This window comes from Poecile atricapillus, chromosome Z (genome assembly GCF_030490865.1).
Source record: "Poecile atricapillus isolate bPoeAtr1 chromosome Z, bPoeAtr1.hap1, whole genome shotgun sequence".
Lineage (NCBI taxonomy): Eukaryota > Metazoa > Chordata > Aves > Passeriformes > Paridae > Poecile > Poecile atricapillus.
Genome location: NC_081289.1, coordinates 120,045,167 through 120,062,447, shown reverse-complemented (window position 1 = coordinate 120,062,447; position 17,281 = coordinate 120,045,167). Strand labels below are relative to the sequence as shown.

The 17,281-nt window shown below is 39.5% G+C and overlaps 1 protein-coding gene across 1 annotated transcript in view; it reads left to right on the top strand.

The window, feature by feature from the left end:
• MRPS27 (mitochondrial ribosomal protein S27) overlaps positions 1-13,335 on the top strand; it is a 44,261-nt gene extending 30,926 nt beyond the window's left edge. The window contains exons 5-11 of the mRNA XM_058864836.1: positions 1,325-1,439; positions 1,928-2,006; positions 3,153-3,268; positions 4,742-4,844; positions 6,999-7,141; positions 8,630-8,785; positions 12,927-13,335. Coding sequence (XP_058720819.1) covers positions 1,325-1,439; positions 1,928-2,006; positions 3,153-3,268; positions 4,742-4,844; positions 6,999-7,141; positions 8,630-8,785; positions 12,927-13,166 — 952 coding nt within the window. The 3' untranslated portion in view covers positions 13,167-13,335. The remainder of the gene's footprint in view (positions 1-1,324; positions 1,440-1,927; positions 2,007-3,152; positions 3,269-4,741; positions 4,845-6,998; positions 7,142-8,629; positions 8,786-12,926) is intronic.
• The last annotated feature ends 3,946 nt before the right edge of the window (positions 13,336-17,281 follow it).

Here is a 17,281-nt window from a genome sequence, read left to right as displayed (position 1 = left end):
TGTAGTTGTTTAGCGCCACTTTCGGCATGGCTATCTTCTTCATTCTGAAGGCTCTCTAGGCTGCCCTGCTTTTCCATGTTTGGTCATCTGTGTAGCCCTTAGTGATAGACAAGAAATTCACTGAGGGGGAAAGAGGGTTGGTGGCCACATTAGTCTGATAAACGTTCTGGAAAGCATGCTCACTCAGATGTAAGAGTCAACCCTGCATCTAAATGGTGCTGCAGCTTGCCTTGGGGCTGCAAGCATCTGCAAATGAATCCAGCTCAGTCATTGGTGTTCTTTACAGAAAGTGGCAGTCACTTCTGTGCTGGGGACTAAGATCAGATTTCGTTTGAGTTGAGAAAGACTGTACGCATCTCTTCACATGGGGGTGTGAAATTCAGCTCAGGACCAAGGCAACAGCTCCTACCACTGAACTTTTAACTGATGTTTGAATGTGTGCCAAAGCTAAAGTTCCATGTGCTTTTTGTCACCATTTCTTCAAATATGGAGTGAGGTGCATGTGGCTGAATAAGGATGAAATGAAATTAGAAGTATTTAATTTTACAAACTGTTTGAGCACTGGAGTGGGTTGCCTTGGACGACTGCTGAAGTCATGGCATGAGGTGTCTCAGAATAGATTAAATCAGTGCAGAGGGGCAGGGAAAGGCTTTTCAGCAGTTTCCCCATGCAAGAGGTATGCCTCACTGGTGAAGTATTTCTAAGGCAAATGGAGCATGCAGCAGCCCAGGGATGACCTGTGCTGAGGCATAATAAATTCTTAACTGGTGAGGTGAGTCATGATTTAGAGTGGGTGAGAGGCACCAGATTACACAAGCTCCGAAGTTTCAGATGCAGTTATATTTTGATGTAATTCTGATACTTGCTGATGTCATCAGCTATAGCTCTTTGACAAGAATAGCAATATTATACATAAAAATGTTACAATACAATACAAAATAAAATATAATCTTACACAATCACAAGGACAAGGTAAAAAATTACTGCAGTATTTATAAATAAACTGTTATTTTTTAGTGTTCTTATTCTCAGGAAAAAAGCAGTAGGCTTTCTGGAAAGTGGGAAGTTTAAATATTATGCATTTGTGAAAAGGTCAGATTACTCTTTGTACATACTAATAATGTGTCAAAGTTTTGTTTCTCTTACTTGAAAGGGCTGCCTGGAGCTCTTTAGAGAACAGTGATTGACTGCAAAGTGAAACATGGAGAAACTTATATTTGAGTTGATGAATGGTGAGGTTTTGAAACTCACAGTTGGTTGATTACAGAATTTGTTTCTGTGATAGCAGAGTCATATCGTCACCAGACCTTTTTTCCATCTTTAGGTTTCGGCATAGCCCAAATTCCTGGTACTTGAGAGACTGGACCATTCACAGCTGGATCAGACAGTGCTTAAAATATGGCGCTCAAGATAAAGCCTTATACACAATACAAAACAAGGTAAGTTTTACCAAATATACATGAGTGTATTTGATCAGCTTTTTGATTGAAATGTGGCTTGACAGGAACTCCTATTGCAGCCAGGTCCTGTAGACTGTGGTTTTAAGATCAGATTTCTTCATCAAAATAAAAATTACTGTTGCACCTGAATTTTAGCGACAACCTTTTTATAGCTTTTAAATCTTCTTTTTTCTCAGAAAGCTTTTTGGTTTAAAATAGTGTTGGTGTCCAAAACATGTTAATTGCAGGGGAGGCATAGTGTAATAGGCAGTGCCATTCCTGGTCTGAAAGGCTCAGATCAAATGCTAAAACAAATCCAGTGCATCAGAAGTTAGAGGATTACAGGAGCCATGCTAATCTCTTTTGATGCTTGACGGTACATTGCATCAGTGTGCAGTATCGTGGTTCTGTTCTTTCTGGTGTCTGCAACACTGTGCCTTGAACAGCACGTTTGCACACTGAACTTTTTTTTTCCTTCTTTTCTTCAGGTTCAGTATGGAATTTTCCCAGATAATTTTACATTCAATATTTTGTTGGATTGCTTTATAAAGCAGAAGAGATATGAAGGTAAGAAAATGCTTACCAATGCTTACATCCTTAGTTGTATGGTCTTATATTTACAGATCTTTTCTTTGAACTAAAAACTTGTACCCCATATTTTTTCTGAATTCATCGTAAAACACAACCTTCCTTTGAAATATTTTTTGCATGGTTTTGTCTTGGTTTTGTTGGGATTTTATTAATTTTATAGTTTTGAAGCTTGTGTGATTCGCAGTTTCTACTCTTATTAATCCTATTGCAAGTGTAAACCATCTTCAGTTACAAGTCTGACGTATGCGCTAATGATACCATAGAACTTATTAGTGACTATTAATTAGAGCGTTACCAGAATCAAAATGTGTGTTGATATTCATCATCCATACATTTAGCTGTTCAAAAAGCTAATTTTGATGACCGATTTTTACTTTTCACTTACAATTTTCTAGTACTGTAAACTTGCAGTAACCTTTCCTTTGCATAAAGCTTTTTAAAACAGATAACTGAAAGGAACTGAAAGATTTTGCTAAACAGCAAATCAGTACATGTATATTTTTATTTTGAGGCACACCCGCTCCATCTTTGAATTCCTCCTTGTTTTATCTGTATTTCTTTTCTGTGTGAAACTGAAGGCCTTTTTCCAAATTGTCCTTCCTGACAGGGAGTGTCACTGGAACTCTGTGTAGAGCTCCTCTAGAGTGTTGTTTGCTGAATGGAGACCACAGACCACTGTGGGATGATCTGTGACAACACTTCTGCTCCTTTGTAGACTCCTGTTATCCTAAGGCTAACAAAGTTAAGCCAGTCGTCTCTTGTTTTTAATCAAAACACAAGAACAAAGGAAGATTTTTAAATGGTTTTTTAAATGATTGAAGAGCTGAGGAAAGAAGAGCCAACTGAAGTGTATAGAGCTAAGATGATTTTAAGAGCTCCTTGAGTTTTGTCCTTAAGAGTTTTGTGCTGTTCAGCCTATTCTTCCTTCTTTCAGTGTGTTTGAGCAACCCAAAGGAGTAAGACTAATTCTATAGGTGTGTTCTAGTAGAAAGAAATGTTTAACTTTCTCTTTAACTATTTCATAGCATACTACAGCAATAAAGTGTCAGTGAACATGAGTGGGTGCAAAAGGAAGATAATGTATTGGAAGTTATGCTGGTTAAGTATCATTTGCCTCCACAGATGCTATGTCAGTAGTAACAGAGATCATGCTCCAAGAAAGTTTTGATGAAGTATCAACACAGCTTCTTTCTCTCTATGTTCTATACCAGTACCTGGCAACCAAGTCTGAACATACGGTAAGCTGACCACACTCAGAATGATACACAGAGCCTCTGCTTCCAAGTGTTGTGGTGCAGTCAGTTAGACATTCAATCATGAATATATTTTATTTTCCCTAACTTTATCTGGGGAAAAAAATTCTCCATTTTCTCATTATTTTTGCAACTGCAGAAGAAAGAAAGAAAGAAAGGAAAAAAGAAACAACCAAGTATGAAAACCATTAAATTACTTGTCACCCCTTTTTCTCCTTTCTCTGAAAGGGAGGGTGTGTAGTGATTTTCTAGAGTAATGTATGCTCATTGGAAGGACATGAATTGATACTTCTGTTCACAGCAGCCTCTATGAATTACCACCTTTTGTACAGGACCCCATCAAGCTGAGTCTTGCTCTCCATTAGAGCTTGATGATGGTGATGTTGTAAAATTATAAAGCATTTTTACTAGGTTTTTTTGTATCCCATTTGGCTTTGGGTGTATTGCTTCTTATTATTTACGTTTTAAAATTAAATTTGTTACATTTCTCCTGTCTCCAAGGATTACAAGTTTATTATTTACAGCTGGCTTGCTTAAGGCCAAAGTGACAGTTCAGCGTCTTGGAAGTTGCGTTATTCTACCTTTGCAGAAGGGGCACAGTCAGTAAAGGGCTCTGCCATGATCTCTGTAGGAAGCTATTTTTAATATAGTTTGGCACAAGCCTTCAATAGCATGATGTCATCTGTATGGCAGATGCCTGAAGCCTCCATCTGTGTTACATGAAGCATCTTCTAAAATGCATTTTACAGTTGCCTTCAGGTTTTACCCAACTGGTTGTAATTTGAGTTTTCATCAAAGAAGAGAAAAGCATATTTACCCTTTTGGATATATTCTTCATTCCCTAGAAATTAAGTATTCTTTGTCACTTGTATATGAAAAGCAAAGGGATGAAAATCTCATTTTCCCGTTGTGTTTGTCCATGTTTGCATATCCGTAATGTGAAGATAAGCATTTGTCAATCTGTTTGGTGTTTCATGAAAGCTGAATGTGCAAGCAAGGGTGGTGTGAACATAATGCATGTTTAAGGCAAGCTTATTTATATAGCTGTGACTTAATATGCATTTTGAAGTAATCCCACCCGAAGTCAGCAATGAAATAATATTTTTATTTGTATACACCATTCAAAGTACCATTCAGCACCTCATAATGCTCAGCACCAGTTTTCTGTGTTTGGTTTAAGAGGTAGGGATAGATATAGTAAGGAGAACTTCCTTGCAAAATTTTACTACTACATTTTACAGCTACTCACATTTTACAGTCTTCTGCAAAGAGAGTTGTTCCTCAGTACAATTTGTACTGTTCCTTAGGACAGATAATAATATAACTGAACACTGGACATGTTTAATGATTCTTTACTTTATTGCTAAGATGTGATGAAAGCCATGCATGCTGTCTTTGCTGCCATTTTGTATTTGTGTTTGTTAAGGAACACTTACTCAGTCGATACATTATTTGCAGTGGGAAGAAGAGAGAAATATTGGAGCATCGCTATTGCTTACGGGTCTAAAGCAAAGTAACACTGTGGGTTTTAGTTCCCGACTCTATGGTTATGCATTCCTTGGTAAGTTTTACCTCCCTCATTGTCAGCTTTCCTTTCTTGTCTTCAGTGGCTGAACTAAATTAGCATCTTTGCTTTGCTAAAATGTAATCAAGGAGAAAGCAAGGAAAAAAAAAATAGTGGAAGGACAATTTCAGAGGTATGAGTGAACTTACTTTGTCAGCCTGGATGGTAGAACTGATTTGAATTTGATTCATCAGACAGCTTCAGAAGCAATTTTAGGGCTCCCTGCAAGTTTGGGTTAGATGCTGAAAGAGAGAAGATATTCTTGAATAACAGTTGGATTGGTTTGTTGGTTGACAAACAGATTTTAAAAAATTACCCTAAAATACAGATTTCTGTGACACACATTGTAAGGTTATGGACAACAGACTCTTCCCATTAATGAGCATCTTAAAATAATCTTTAAACCTTAGGATGGGAAAGTACAGCCTAGAAAACACTATGTATGTTTAGAACTTTTACTAGTCACTGGGAAGTGAATGTTGGGGTTGTGAAGAGCAGATAGCAGTGCCATTATCCTGTTTCTGTTAAGAAGTCTTCACTGTTAATAACTTGCTATATAGTATTACAGAGAAGTTAGATCAGAGTATATTCAGAATTGAAGGGAAGGGAAATGGGCAAACAATTCTTGAATTTCCTCTGAGTCTTTAGGGAATATAGTACAGATAGGTTTTGTTCTTCTCTACAAAATGATTATTTACTAGAAACTAAGTAAGTACTCAACAATTTATGTAATTTTTTGTTTCATTACTGCATTACTGAGGGCAACAAAAAGTGAATTTGTTCATCAAATGTCACCTCAAAATAAAATGTGTGGTGGCAGAGTTAGGATGCTGATTTGTATTTATCATGACTATAAAATAAAAAGCTCATTTTTAGTCAAAAAGGCGGATAAATATGAAAACTAATTTGAAAGTAGGATTTTCTTAGCACTGTAGTTTGTAATCCACTGGAGATACTGGTACAAACAGGGATTTTGCTGTCCAGTTGGCATTCAGTTTGGAGAGTTTTAAATGTCATATAGATTGGTGGAGTAGTGGCTGTATTTCAAAAATGCACTTCAGTCTTGTCTGAGAGCAATAGTGCTTGGTCCATAATATGACATTCAGTGGAGCAAAAGGTATTTACTTCTATGTCACATATTCCAAAGTCATGCCACCACTAATGGAACTGACCTCTCAGAGAGTAAAAGATTTCTATGGGCACAGAGTGGTGTAAAGCACCTCAGCTGTTTTAATTTAGCCATGGTTCATAGGCTTTGTGCTCTTACTACCTTGCTTTTCCTAAACTGTTCTATTCCTTGTGAAGAGGGTATCTTTCATAATTTTGTGTCATTATAGCCAGGGTGCAGATTGGATTGAGAGCTTGGACACAACTCCTGTAAGCTACACTTGAAGAGTTATTATCTGCTATGTTGACAATAACAAACTCAAAGCCCATGAGTGACAACCATTGTAAATTGCATCAACTACAATGTGATGTGCATTTCCTTTATTATGCAGGAGTTTCATGGTCTCAAGTAATTACTGTCAGAAGAAAAGCCACATTGTAAGTGGTGCAGTACATCACAAGTCCTGCTAAAATCAAGAATACTTTGTTGCATAGATTGTCTTACATCAAAAACCAAAATTTCCTTTTTGGTAGGTGTCCCATATTTTCCCTTAGGAAGCCTCAGTAGAAACAGGGGTAGTGAGCTGAGTACTTAGCCAAAACATGTGCTGTTCTGGGTGAGTAAACCCTAGAGGCTGCAGAGGTAAATCTGGAGAAACAGATTTAGTGCGCACATGCTCACCAGTCAGCTGAAAGCTAAGGAGACAATTGTCTGAGATCTTCAAGCATCCTTCTATAAGCTGCTGTTAGAAAGCCAAACAATCAGAAAACCTGGCCACTTACTCTGATTTCCATCTGGGCAAAATTTCTGGGTGGCAGGGAGTGGGGTGGTATCAGAAACATGCACATAATTAGATGAAGTTGAGCAAAGAGAAGGCACCTTAATAAAATAAGGCAATGGAAGTTCTGTCAGAGCAACTTTGTTGTTTTTACCACCAAAGCCAAGACACTTGCTGTCACTGCTAGAAACCAGAACCAACCTATACAGGTTCCATTAAGATTCAGATGCTGAAGCACTAACAATAAAGTGTCTTTTTATCTCAGGGAAGGTGGAGTTGACAAAAGGATTAAGAGCTGTATACAATCTAATGCCACTGATGTGGACACCTGGATATTTTAATAGAGCCTTGCAAGTGATGGAGAATGTGGCTTCATTGTCAGGGGACATCAAAATCTGTAAAGAGGCTGTAAGTATAAAGGCTATAACCCACTGAACAAGGGGGATTTTATATAAAACAAACTTCAGTAAAACCTGTGAATTCTGTGCCTTGTTAATGAAAAGATGCCCTGCAAACTTCAGAGGCCTTTACAAGACAGGAGAAGTAATGTTTAGAACAGAATCACTGCTTAAGTTGATGAGCCAGTGATAATGTCTACTGGCATGTCCTTGGCAATGAGTGTGTGTTACTGCCACAGACCATTTAAGTATGTTTTCTAAGCCTTGCCCTCCCTTTAGGGACACCTGCATCTGTGTCAGAGGAAACACATGTCTGCGGGTATGGGAAGACACCTTTGTTTCTCAAGTTTTTAAAACTACTCAGAGACATATTTCTTAGCAGTAAGGATGAACTATCACATCTTCTTGCTCTCATGGCTAATTGTATATGTTCTGTGCCCTCAGATGATGTCCTGAGTGTTACTAGTCCAAAAAGCTGACAGAGTGATTTCCAGAAGGTCTTTTACTGCCCTCAGTCAGGGAGGATGGATAGATTCAAGCCATTTATGAGGTCAGCACTAAATAAGGGACTCAGGGCTTAGGAGTGCTGTGGGGAATCAGGCTGATTCTGGAATCAGACAGTTTAGGAGTAACTTAGTATGTCACTACCACATGAGCTGGAGCATAGAAATGTCACTGAGGTGTCTCCTCCTCTTCTTGGTACTTATTCCTGAAGGTGTCCCTGATGATGGGAGCCTCTCTTTTGCTCATGTTACTACTAAACTTGCAGTCTCTCCTGACAAATAAAAGTCCAGGACACTGCTCAGCAGGTACTCCTACATATTGCTCTATTTCTGAAGCTTCTCAGTATAATACTGGAAAGGCTGAGACAGGTCACTTCTGCAATTTCCACCATTTTGAGTTACCTCTTCAGGTGTGTGGTTTTGGAGGGGTCTTTCCTACTTCAAATCTGAAGAACTTAGCTTAATAGACTTGTGATTTTTTTCTGCCTACAAGCCCTAGACAAATTAAGGAGCTCCTCATCTTGCTCTGGGTTGAAGATGAACATCCTGGTGTTGTATCTGTCTCTGGTACAGTAGGTCCATAGAAGATTCTTTCTGTCTGCATACTGATACTCTGAAAATAGTAAATGCTATTAATACTTAGAAGTACTGTCTGTATAGAGGTACTTTTTACTTTGTCCAGTGAATAGCTAAGAACTTGTAAAAGAATGTTCTTGCTGATTCTTTACTAATGCTGCATCTCTAAATATCCAGTAATAGAGCCCAAAAAGTAAAGTATTGACTGTGAGTGAGAGCCACACACTCCAAGATCCTAAGCACGGTACAGAATTCTTCCAATATGGTCTCATTTCCTTTTAAAATTCAGTTTTCTGTTTAGCATATACAGAAGTAATCTCAAAATACAAGGTAATTCATTAAGTTGTTTGAATACATGACAATTGTGTTAATTTATTTCCAAACACTTGATGCTGACCATGACAAATATGATTGTTCAGATTGATGCCTTGGAGACCATTTTGCAGTCTGTCCTTCAAGCCAAACCTGATCCAGAATCTGCTGAGGAAGCCAAGAAATTAGAGCAGGAGTCACAATGTGCAGAGTCAGAAGAAACAGAGCAGTCTAAAGTACCTGAGTACTGCAGCCGATTTAAGGTAAGACAGTTTAATTTATCTAAATATTCTAAGCTGTGATAGATCTCTGTGATCCCTACTAGAAAATGCACATGCTGACTTACTGTGGCTGGTAGACTGGCACCTCTTCAGTGCATCAGGAGTTCTCTTTGGCATTTTTGAAACTAATGTCACCTTATATTTTCACTTCTTCAAACAGGAAGCAGCAGCCTACAAAGACATAAATGCTCAAGGCCACTTTTCTTTTGTCTGTCTGCTGGAATTTTATATTCACTTTTCATACATCAAAATGATAACTCCAGTCCTGTTTGCAAAAGTGGTATGTCATTAGAGACCCATTCTCTGACCTTGTGTGGGCTCTCGCTCATTAAAATAAATTGTAATGGGTGTGAAACTACCCTCAATTTATTGTCCAGTTGTGTACATTATAATTATGTACGAATGTTGTATCTTGTACATTCAGACTGGAGAATTAAGTCAGGTTCATACCCACCTTCCTTTTATCTTTAGACTGTTATGCTGATGATAATATTAACAAGCACAGAAAGCTGTTCATTAGGCACATCCATATAATAAGTGCATTTTATTTAATCTTCTCATAGCTATAAATGAACTTAAATGACCTAATTTTATTTTATCATCTCTGATTTTATCCTATTACCTGATTTTATTTTATCATCTCTGTGATAAAAATCAAGTACTTCAGATTCAAAGTTACCTGGCTTACAGGAGCCAGGTTCCAGGAGCCGTACTCTTTCCATAGCCCATCAGTTTCCATTGTTTCTGGTGGATGGCTGTGACCTTGGACAGTTGTGCTGGATACAAACTGTTCTAAAGAAATTTCCAAAGTTGAAAGACCAGTATCTTATGGTTTCAGCTCAGACACACACACACACACATATGCACACACTCTTTTCTTTGCTTTAATTTTTACTCACATAACTTTGCATTAATCTTTAGATACTAAACTTGTGTTGTAGGCAGTTAAAACTTTTCAGTTGAGGTGTTTGAGAGTCAGTGGGTGTGCAGCATATGGTAATTAATGCCTGGATGAATTACAGTGAATTAGGTAAACACAAGTGACCTTTGAAGAAGGGAGTGGGACATTTTTGTGTCTCTTATTGTCTATCCTTTGTCTAGCCTTGAAGAAAATAATGCAGAATGCTCAAAATGAGGTCTGAATATCAAACTAGTGTCAAGAATGTAGTTTTCTTCTCAGCTCAGTCTTTCCATGGGTTCCGTAATTAATCCCAGTTCAGGCATTCTGTAGCATGGAGTGACTTTTGGCCAAAAAAATAGTCCCAATGTTTAAAATCTGACCAGAAAAGTCTGAATATGAGAAAGGCATAAGCCACCATGTAACATCTAGGCATCCAGCAGTATGGATAATAAGCCAAAATTTCTGGTCGTCTGAATGAGAAAAGGAGTTCTTGAGTTAGCATGCCATTTCAGCTATGCCTGAAGGAATTCTTGGATTCTTCTCTCAATTCCATTAGGCCAGCAGTAGTGGCTCTTACCAGCTGAGCCCTGGGACACCTACAGGTATAGTTTACAGGACAGAGTAGTGCACTAGAAATCCATGCAAGTGTGAGGTAAGGTGGCAGCTCTGAGTCAACCTGGTGATGCATTCCCAGCTGCTGTGGCAGTACAGATCATCTGCACCTTCTGTGTAACCCCAGCAGAGGGTTTTCACTTCTGCTGCTGAAAACAATTCAGTTGCACTTTGTTTAGCCCTGCATTAATTAGCCAGTATGTCCCAGTCTTTCTCCTTGAGCCAAAACTAATTGCTTCTGCCTCCTGCACTCCCAATTCTGTTTCACAAATCAGAATTACAATTACACAAATACACCTTAGAATGCAAGGAAAAGCATATGGATTTGCTTCAGACATACACATGCTCCTCCATGGGAATGGCCTCTGTGTCTCTTACCAACCTCAGAACAACCATTTGTAAAGTACCTGAAAAAGGCATGGAAGTCTAACTGATATGTATACTTGTCCTTTGCTTCCACTAAAACAAAGAGGACCTGAGGGCATTTGGCTCTTTCCAGAAAAAGCTGTTAGAGCTGTAATCTAGACTCTGACAGTCATTTGTGTTGTAATTACCTGTTTTCAGATCCCATATGCTGAGGCTCACCACTCTCTATAGTGTTCTTCAGGCAATTCTTTCCATCTATGTCAATGATCAGTAGGTGGCAAAAATCTTATCACATAAATGCTGGGAGCACCTTCTCCAAAAGCAATGCACCTTCTTCCCTAACTTGTCTGCATGCAGAGCCCTGGAGACTGCTCATGAAAATCATGATTTAGCCATTTAAGAGTGTGTCTTTTTGGTACCTGGACATACAGGCTGCAGCTTTCCTAAATAGGTATTACTAATGTATAGTATACATGTATAAGAGAAGAACAGAAAGTATTCCAGGATACCAGTGATGCCAGTAATGGCTTAGGAGACAAGACCTGCTTTACAGTTTATTGCCTTTCTGTAGTTCAATTTCCTGTGTTTAAGTTCAGCCTCTTTTCAGCACATCCTTGGTAGAGTTAAGTAGGAAGAGTGTGAATGATCTAAACTAGTTACATTTAAACCGCATAACTAATCTATGAGCACAATTGTCAAGTTTCTTTCCCAAACCCAAACTGTACAGTCTCTTCAGTTTTCTCACTGATGCCTTGTGTACTTACTGACATCTCAAACAAAATAGAGACAAGTACGCCTAAATAAATTTATTGTTTGGTTTAACTCCATTACCTTTGAAGATGTTGGCTTTGTCATCATTCTTTATGATAAAATCAAAAAAGAGAACCAAATATGCAAGCCCCTCAGACCTGCATGTCTAGAATTTTAAAGAGACTTTAATCTGGTGTCCGTCCAATTCAGACCTCCAAGGTAAAACACAACAAAGCCCACAGGGAGGGAGAAGGGGAGAGGCCTCAGAGGAGACATAATAGTTTTCTACCTAAGAACAAGGCAGAGCCTCCAGATAGGAGCTGAGGGGACGCATTTGCAGTTTATTGCCAGTGTGAGCTTGGGTAAGAGGAATGCTGCACAGTGTGTAAAACTTTGAGTGATAACTGGAACTCTGGATATCTGCATGGCTCTAGAACTGCCATTTTGTTTGGAGGAGCAAATCCCCACATCTTCTTTCCCTTGTACTGCAATGCAAAACAAGTTTCATTCAAATGAAGGAAATACGGGTGTAGCTTTCATTAGAACACATACTTACTTTAAATATTCTTGCAAGTGCTTGGCTGAGTAAAATGTTCTATTTAAAAGAAGAGCTGGGAAAGTGTGTTTTTACCTAATGAGTGAACAAGGGATAAAGGATTTTCCATTGCTGCATCATCTTCTCTTTGGTTGTGTATCTGTACTTTCAAGGCAATTAATCAGAATGTTAAGGAGCCATCGGGCTGAAGATTACAGAAAGACGGAAATAGTATCACTAGATGATTCATCATCTTAAGCGAATTAACATTTTATGCTGCAGGGAAATCTAGATAAGTAAAGCTTAAGAAAGAAAACTAGAGTTCCTTACTGAGGTTTTGCTCTGTTTCGGTGTAGAATATCCCTGAAAAAATACCCCTTGCTTTAACATTGCTGTATAATCTATGTAAGTCTAGTCACACCTCAGACACAGTAAGTTCAGAAGAAAAATTATGGGAGTTACTTAGTATGCTGTTAGAAAGAAAACATCTGAAGTGACTTGCGCCTGTTGGGAGGGATGCTGATGCAGGCAGTTTGGATGAAATCATGCAGCTGGTTTTGAGGGAAGACACAAAACCAAAGTGTCTGAATTATATTTGTTGTGGCTGACTGGTCAGCTGATCTTTGTTAATACTAGATAATTGAACTTGGAAAAAGAAGAGAATCTGAGTAGTTAACAAAAATGAAATTTCATTGGTTCAGTTTTATTGCTAAAAAGACAAATACACAAGGAGTTATTATTCCAATAAATAGTAGCGACTACTAGAGTTAAAACACTTTTCTGTTATAGTTACCTGGCCTGTATAGCAGCTGCAATAATAATAATAATAATAATAATAATAATAATAATAATAAAATTTAGTGGTATGTTGGTTGTAGAGAAGTGATTTGTGTCTGATTGTTTTGAGATTGACTGGCTTTCTTCTTGACAACTACCTACCAAATCTCTTTTTCTGACAGGAGCTGTACTCCAAACTGCATTCACTTGGCAAGGTTGAATCTGAAAGCCTGTTAACCCTGACCACCCAGCTTGTCAAGGAAAAACTGCCAGAATGTGAAGCAGAAGACATTGCAAAACATGAGCAGAACCTGAAGAAGTGGGAAGAACTACAAGTACTTCTCATTGAGAGAGAAAGAGAGATGAGAGAGCAGGCTAAGCAGGAAATGGAAGCTAGGAAGCTAGCTAAAGCATCTGCTTAGTACTGGAACTAGGAATGCAGTGCTATGCACTCCTCTGCCAATGAACTGAAGTACTCACCATTGTTAACATTTCACTTCAATCATGCTGCAGGTGTGACTGCTGTATGCAAATTAAGTATCCCGCTTTGTCTGTTTCCTGAAGTAAAGCACATGTGGTTTAGAAATCTTGGTCCTGTATATGATGTGTTTTCCTTCTACTATCAGCCAGGCAAGAGGGGATAGAGACAACACAAAGAAACAAAGGCATAAGGAGTAGCTTGCCTGTGATGGAAGGTCTAGAGGATGGAAGGAACAAAAGAAAAGGGAAGAATTTCAAACACAAGTTGTTTCAGTAGGGTTTTCTCACAGGAAAGAATGCCTTTGCTGCTCTGAACTGCAGACACTAAGAGGATTAACGTATGTTGATTGGGTTTTTTTATTTTTCCCAACCCATTTGGAAAATTCAAGCTACTAAGCATGGAGTTGGAAACCTAATTTCAGTCTATTCTTAGAACTATGGAGAGTTTCAGCCTGGGGAGTTAGCAATTGTACATGCATTCAGATGTGTCTTTACTGTAAGGCTGTTAGAAATTTCTGCATTTACTGGTGCTGCTTTGCTTCACTTCTCGTCACTAGAGGAACATGCAGTCACCTCTGCACACACCAAGGAGCCTCATACTGCAGTGCACTTTCTTTTTATATTTTGGGCACTGTTTCATGAGGTTTTTGACCTAATTCCTTTGACGGTCCCATGTCCCATTCTTCAGATCAGTAAAACAATGTAGCTATTCACAAGAGCACAAGGAAATGGCAAGGGAGGGAAGAATTGTAGTGCATTGATTGTGTTTGTGATGCATCAGCATTCATCCCTTCATACATTCCCACTGAATCTTGTCATCTGCAGCCAGGAGTTTTTGGAGTGCTGGGACAAGGTCCATAATGGGACAAGGTCCTTTAAAACAGGGAGACCTGAGCAACAGCACTGTTGTCTCACTCTACCACAGGGTCTGAATAAGCATTTTGAGTTTTACTGTGCATCTGTCTAGCTTTGCAGTGATAAAACTCATACCACAAACCCACTGTAAATCCAATGGGAATATGCTGCAGACCTGTGAACTTAAGTGTAGGAAAGCATAGTTGAAATACCACCAGATACCTTTCTTAGAATTCCCAGCAAACATACTCAGACCCTGATTGCTCTTTCATGTCCAAGAAACTTGATACAAAGGTCCTTGACCCCATCTTGTCAGCAAGTCCCATAGTTTCTCCCACAGAGGAATAAGAGAGTGCTGTCTTCAGCCAGATAAGTGGATGATTTTGTGGCTTGTCTAGCAGTGGAATTTCCTGGAAAACTTTTGAGAAAAGTCCCCTGTAATTTTTTTTTCTTTCTTGGTCTAAATGCTTTCTGATTACTAGGAGAAGCTTGGGAGCCTTGAGGAAGGGTAGAAGGCCAAATACAGAGTTAAGAACAATTTCCATAAAAGTAGTGGCTTTAAAGAAGTCATAGTCAATCCTAATTGAGACACAGGAGAATGTAGTGTCCCTTCCCTGACCACATATTTCAGTTCTTTAGTTTCAGAACATGGGCTGTAGCTCCAAAGGTTTCGCAATCACTCCTGCATCCAAATTCTTGTATGAACTTCTCTATATAGGCATCAGCTCTTGGGATCTTCTGTATACTACGGTCTTACACGTTTCTCCTTGGTTATTGTTGGCCTCTTGGCAGCACAAGGAGCCTGTTTCTGGCAGGGTGGAGTGGTGGAGGGCACCTCCACCCTCCCTTCCTCAGCCTGCTGGTAGATACACCAGGCTGCTAATGCTAATTGAGCTCCAGCAAGCTGCCAGCTGCTGTGTCCCTGCTGTCTCACAGGGTTGGCTTCACTTCCCCCACAACTACCCGCCTTTTCCATCTATTTAGATTTAACTATTTACAGCAATAGGAGAAAAAAATCCTCCTGTGAGCTCTGAGTAGCCTGCTAATGAATATTATAGGTTGCCTCTTTGTTTTACTCCAGGCATGTGGAGTGGAGTCCTCTGACTGCAGTTCAAAGCATAAACTTAAACCAGTAGATACAACTTTCCTCTGCCTTTTCCCAGTCTTCTTCCAAATCCCCTTCTGCCCTTGGGAGAAGGGGTTTCTTTGCAAAAGAAATGCTTTGCAGGCAGCAAATCAGATTCATGGGGCCAGATGAAGGACACCAAACCCAAGACGTACAGCAGAGAATCCAGATTATTTATGATAAAAACCAAAAGCCAAGTCCTCTCATTTATCTGTCCCCTTGGTATCAACCTGAGTGAGAAGCCACTTTTGACACTTCAACCAGCCAGTCCAACTGCACAGAGACCTTCTTCCCCTTAGGGCCCAGCTAAGTATTTCTCCATGGTCAGTAGCTACTGTCCTGCTCCTCCCCATCACAGGTTTCACCATGGTCTCAACAGCAACCAGTTTCTAATGTTTTGTCTAGCCAAACTGTTTTCACACCTAGCAAATCCTTACATGTCCAATACCTGTAACTGCACCCTCCTGAATTCTCCAGCAATCCTCATTGCTGCTTCCTTTTTGATCTCACCTGTGATTCCCTTCAAGTTCCTCCTATGTATCATTTCACATTTTTTTGTTCTCCTTCTCCAGGTAGGCTAGCCATGTCTCTGCCCTGCATCCACATCTCAGTTGTGCAAGCAGCTTGGGTACCAAGTGCTTGGATACCCTGAGGTTTGAGGACCATGGGTACAGCTGAATCTCAAGATGCTCAAAACATGTATTGGCAAATGAGGCTTTAGGGAGGGGAGGAAGGTACTCTCCTCTTTGGTGTTCTCTCCTACCTGCTGGCTTTGAGCATGGCCAGCAGTAAGACAGACAAATTGTGAGACAGGCTAATTCAGAGACCAGTGCTGTTCAGGCATATGCTCATCTTCCCCAGGAAGACACACATAGTAGCTTTGTACCAAATGCAACAGCATGAAAAATCAACAGAATGTCAACTAACTTGGCTTAACTTACCTGCTTTTCTCCTTCCCACTCCAAGAAGTCTAAGACTTGATTATTTGCCCCCTTGCACAAATCATGTTGGACACAGAACGTGTTTTTTACCTGCTTGCTGAATTGCTCTTAAAAAAGAAGTTTGAAGCAGCACCTAGGAGTGAAACTGGGTCCCAAGTAATCAAAAGCCTTTCCTAGTCCAGGTGCCTGCAACCATGAGTGCTCTGCTGTGTTCACCATCGCCTGCTGTGATGCAGCTGTCCACATTTAGACGGAGGAGGGGCAAGGAAGTCAAACAGCCGCTTTTGATCTGCTGCTGCTTAAATGTGAGCTCTGATGCTAAGGGAAGAATGTGGATGCATATGTATATCTGCATATAAAAAAAAATAGCTTTGTGCTCTACAAACAAAAAGCTCTGAGTTCATCTAGGCTTGCTCCCTGGTACTTGATTTGATGTTTTATGCAAGCTCCCAACCCAGTGAGCAGTTTCTCACTAGGATGCTCTCAAGCTTTTTGAAGCATTTCTGGTTCTTGGCTGTCCTGTTTCAGACAGCTGTCTAGACCTTTCTATACGTGGATAGGACTGGCTAAATATTTCCTGGAGGGGACAGACCAAAATCTTTCTTAGTAGTAACACTAGCTCTTATTTTTGGAACACCTCTCCTAGAAATGTTCCTTCACATCCTGTTTTCGTTTGACTACAGCTGTGATGAGGATTAAAGCTATTGCAGTTTCTCTCTTGTCAGTATATTTCTAAATCACAGGAGTGCATCTTTCTTTGTGCAAGTTTTTGAATAATTTCCCCACTTACTCTCCCAGTGTTTTTATAGATGAAGACAGGAGAAAATCTTACATTGCTATAAGCAGTAGTACATTGGCATGCATAGTCCCTGAGCTGTGACGAGCAGCCCAAATAATACTTGACTGTGGTAGTGTGTATGGTACAGCATTGCTAGATTTTTACATGCCAAACAATGTTAACAGCTCTCCCATGTTTTCCCAAGTCTGGGAGGGACCCTGCAACAATACTCACCAAAAGAAAGGCCAAAAAATGCAAAGCCTGCTTGGTATGTTGGTAAGAATTCAGTCACTCTTAAAAGAAAAAAAGCAGCATCCCAGTTCAAACCCATGGCAGACACCAAATAAGCTGCTGCTG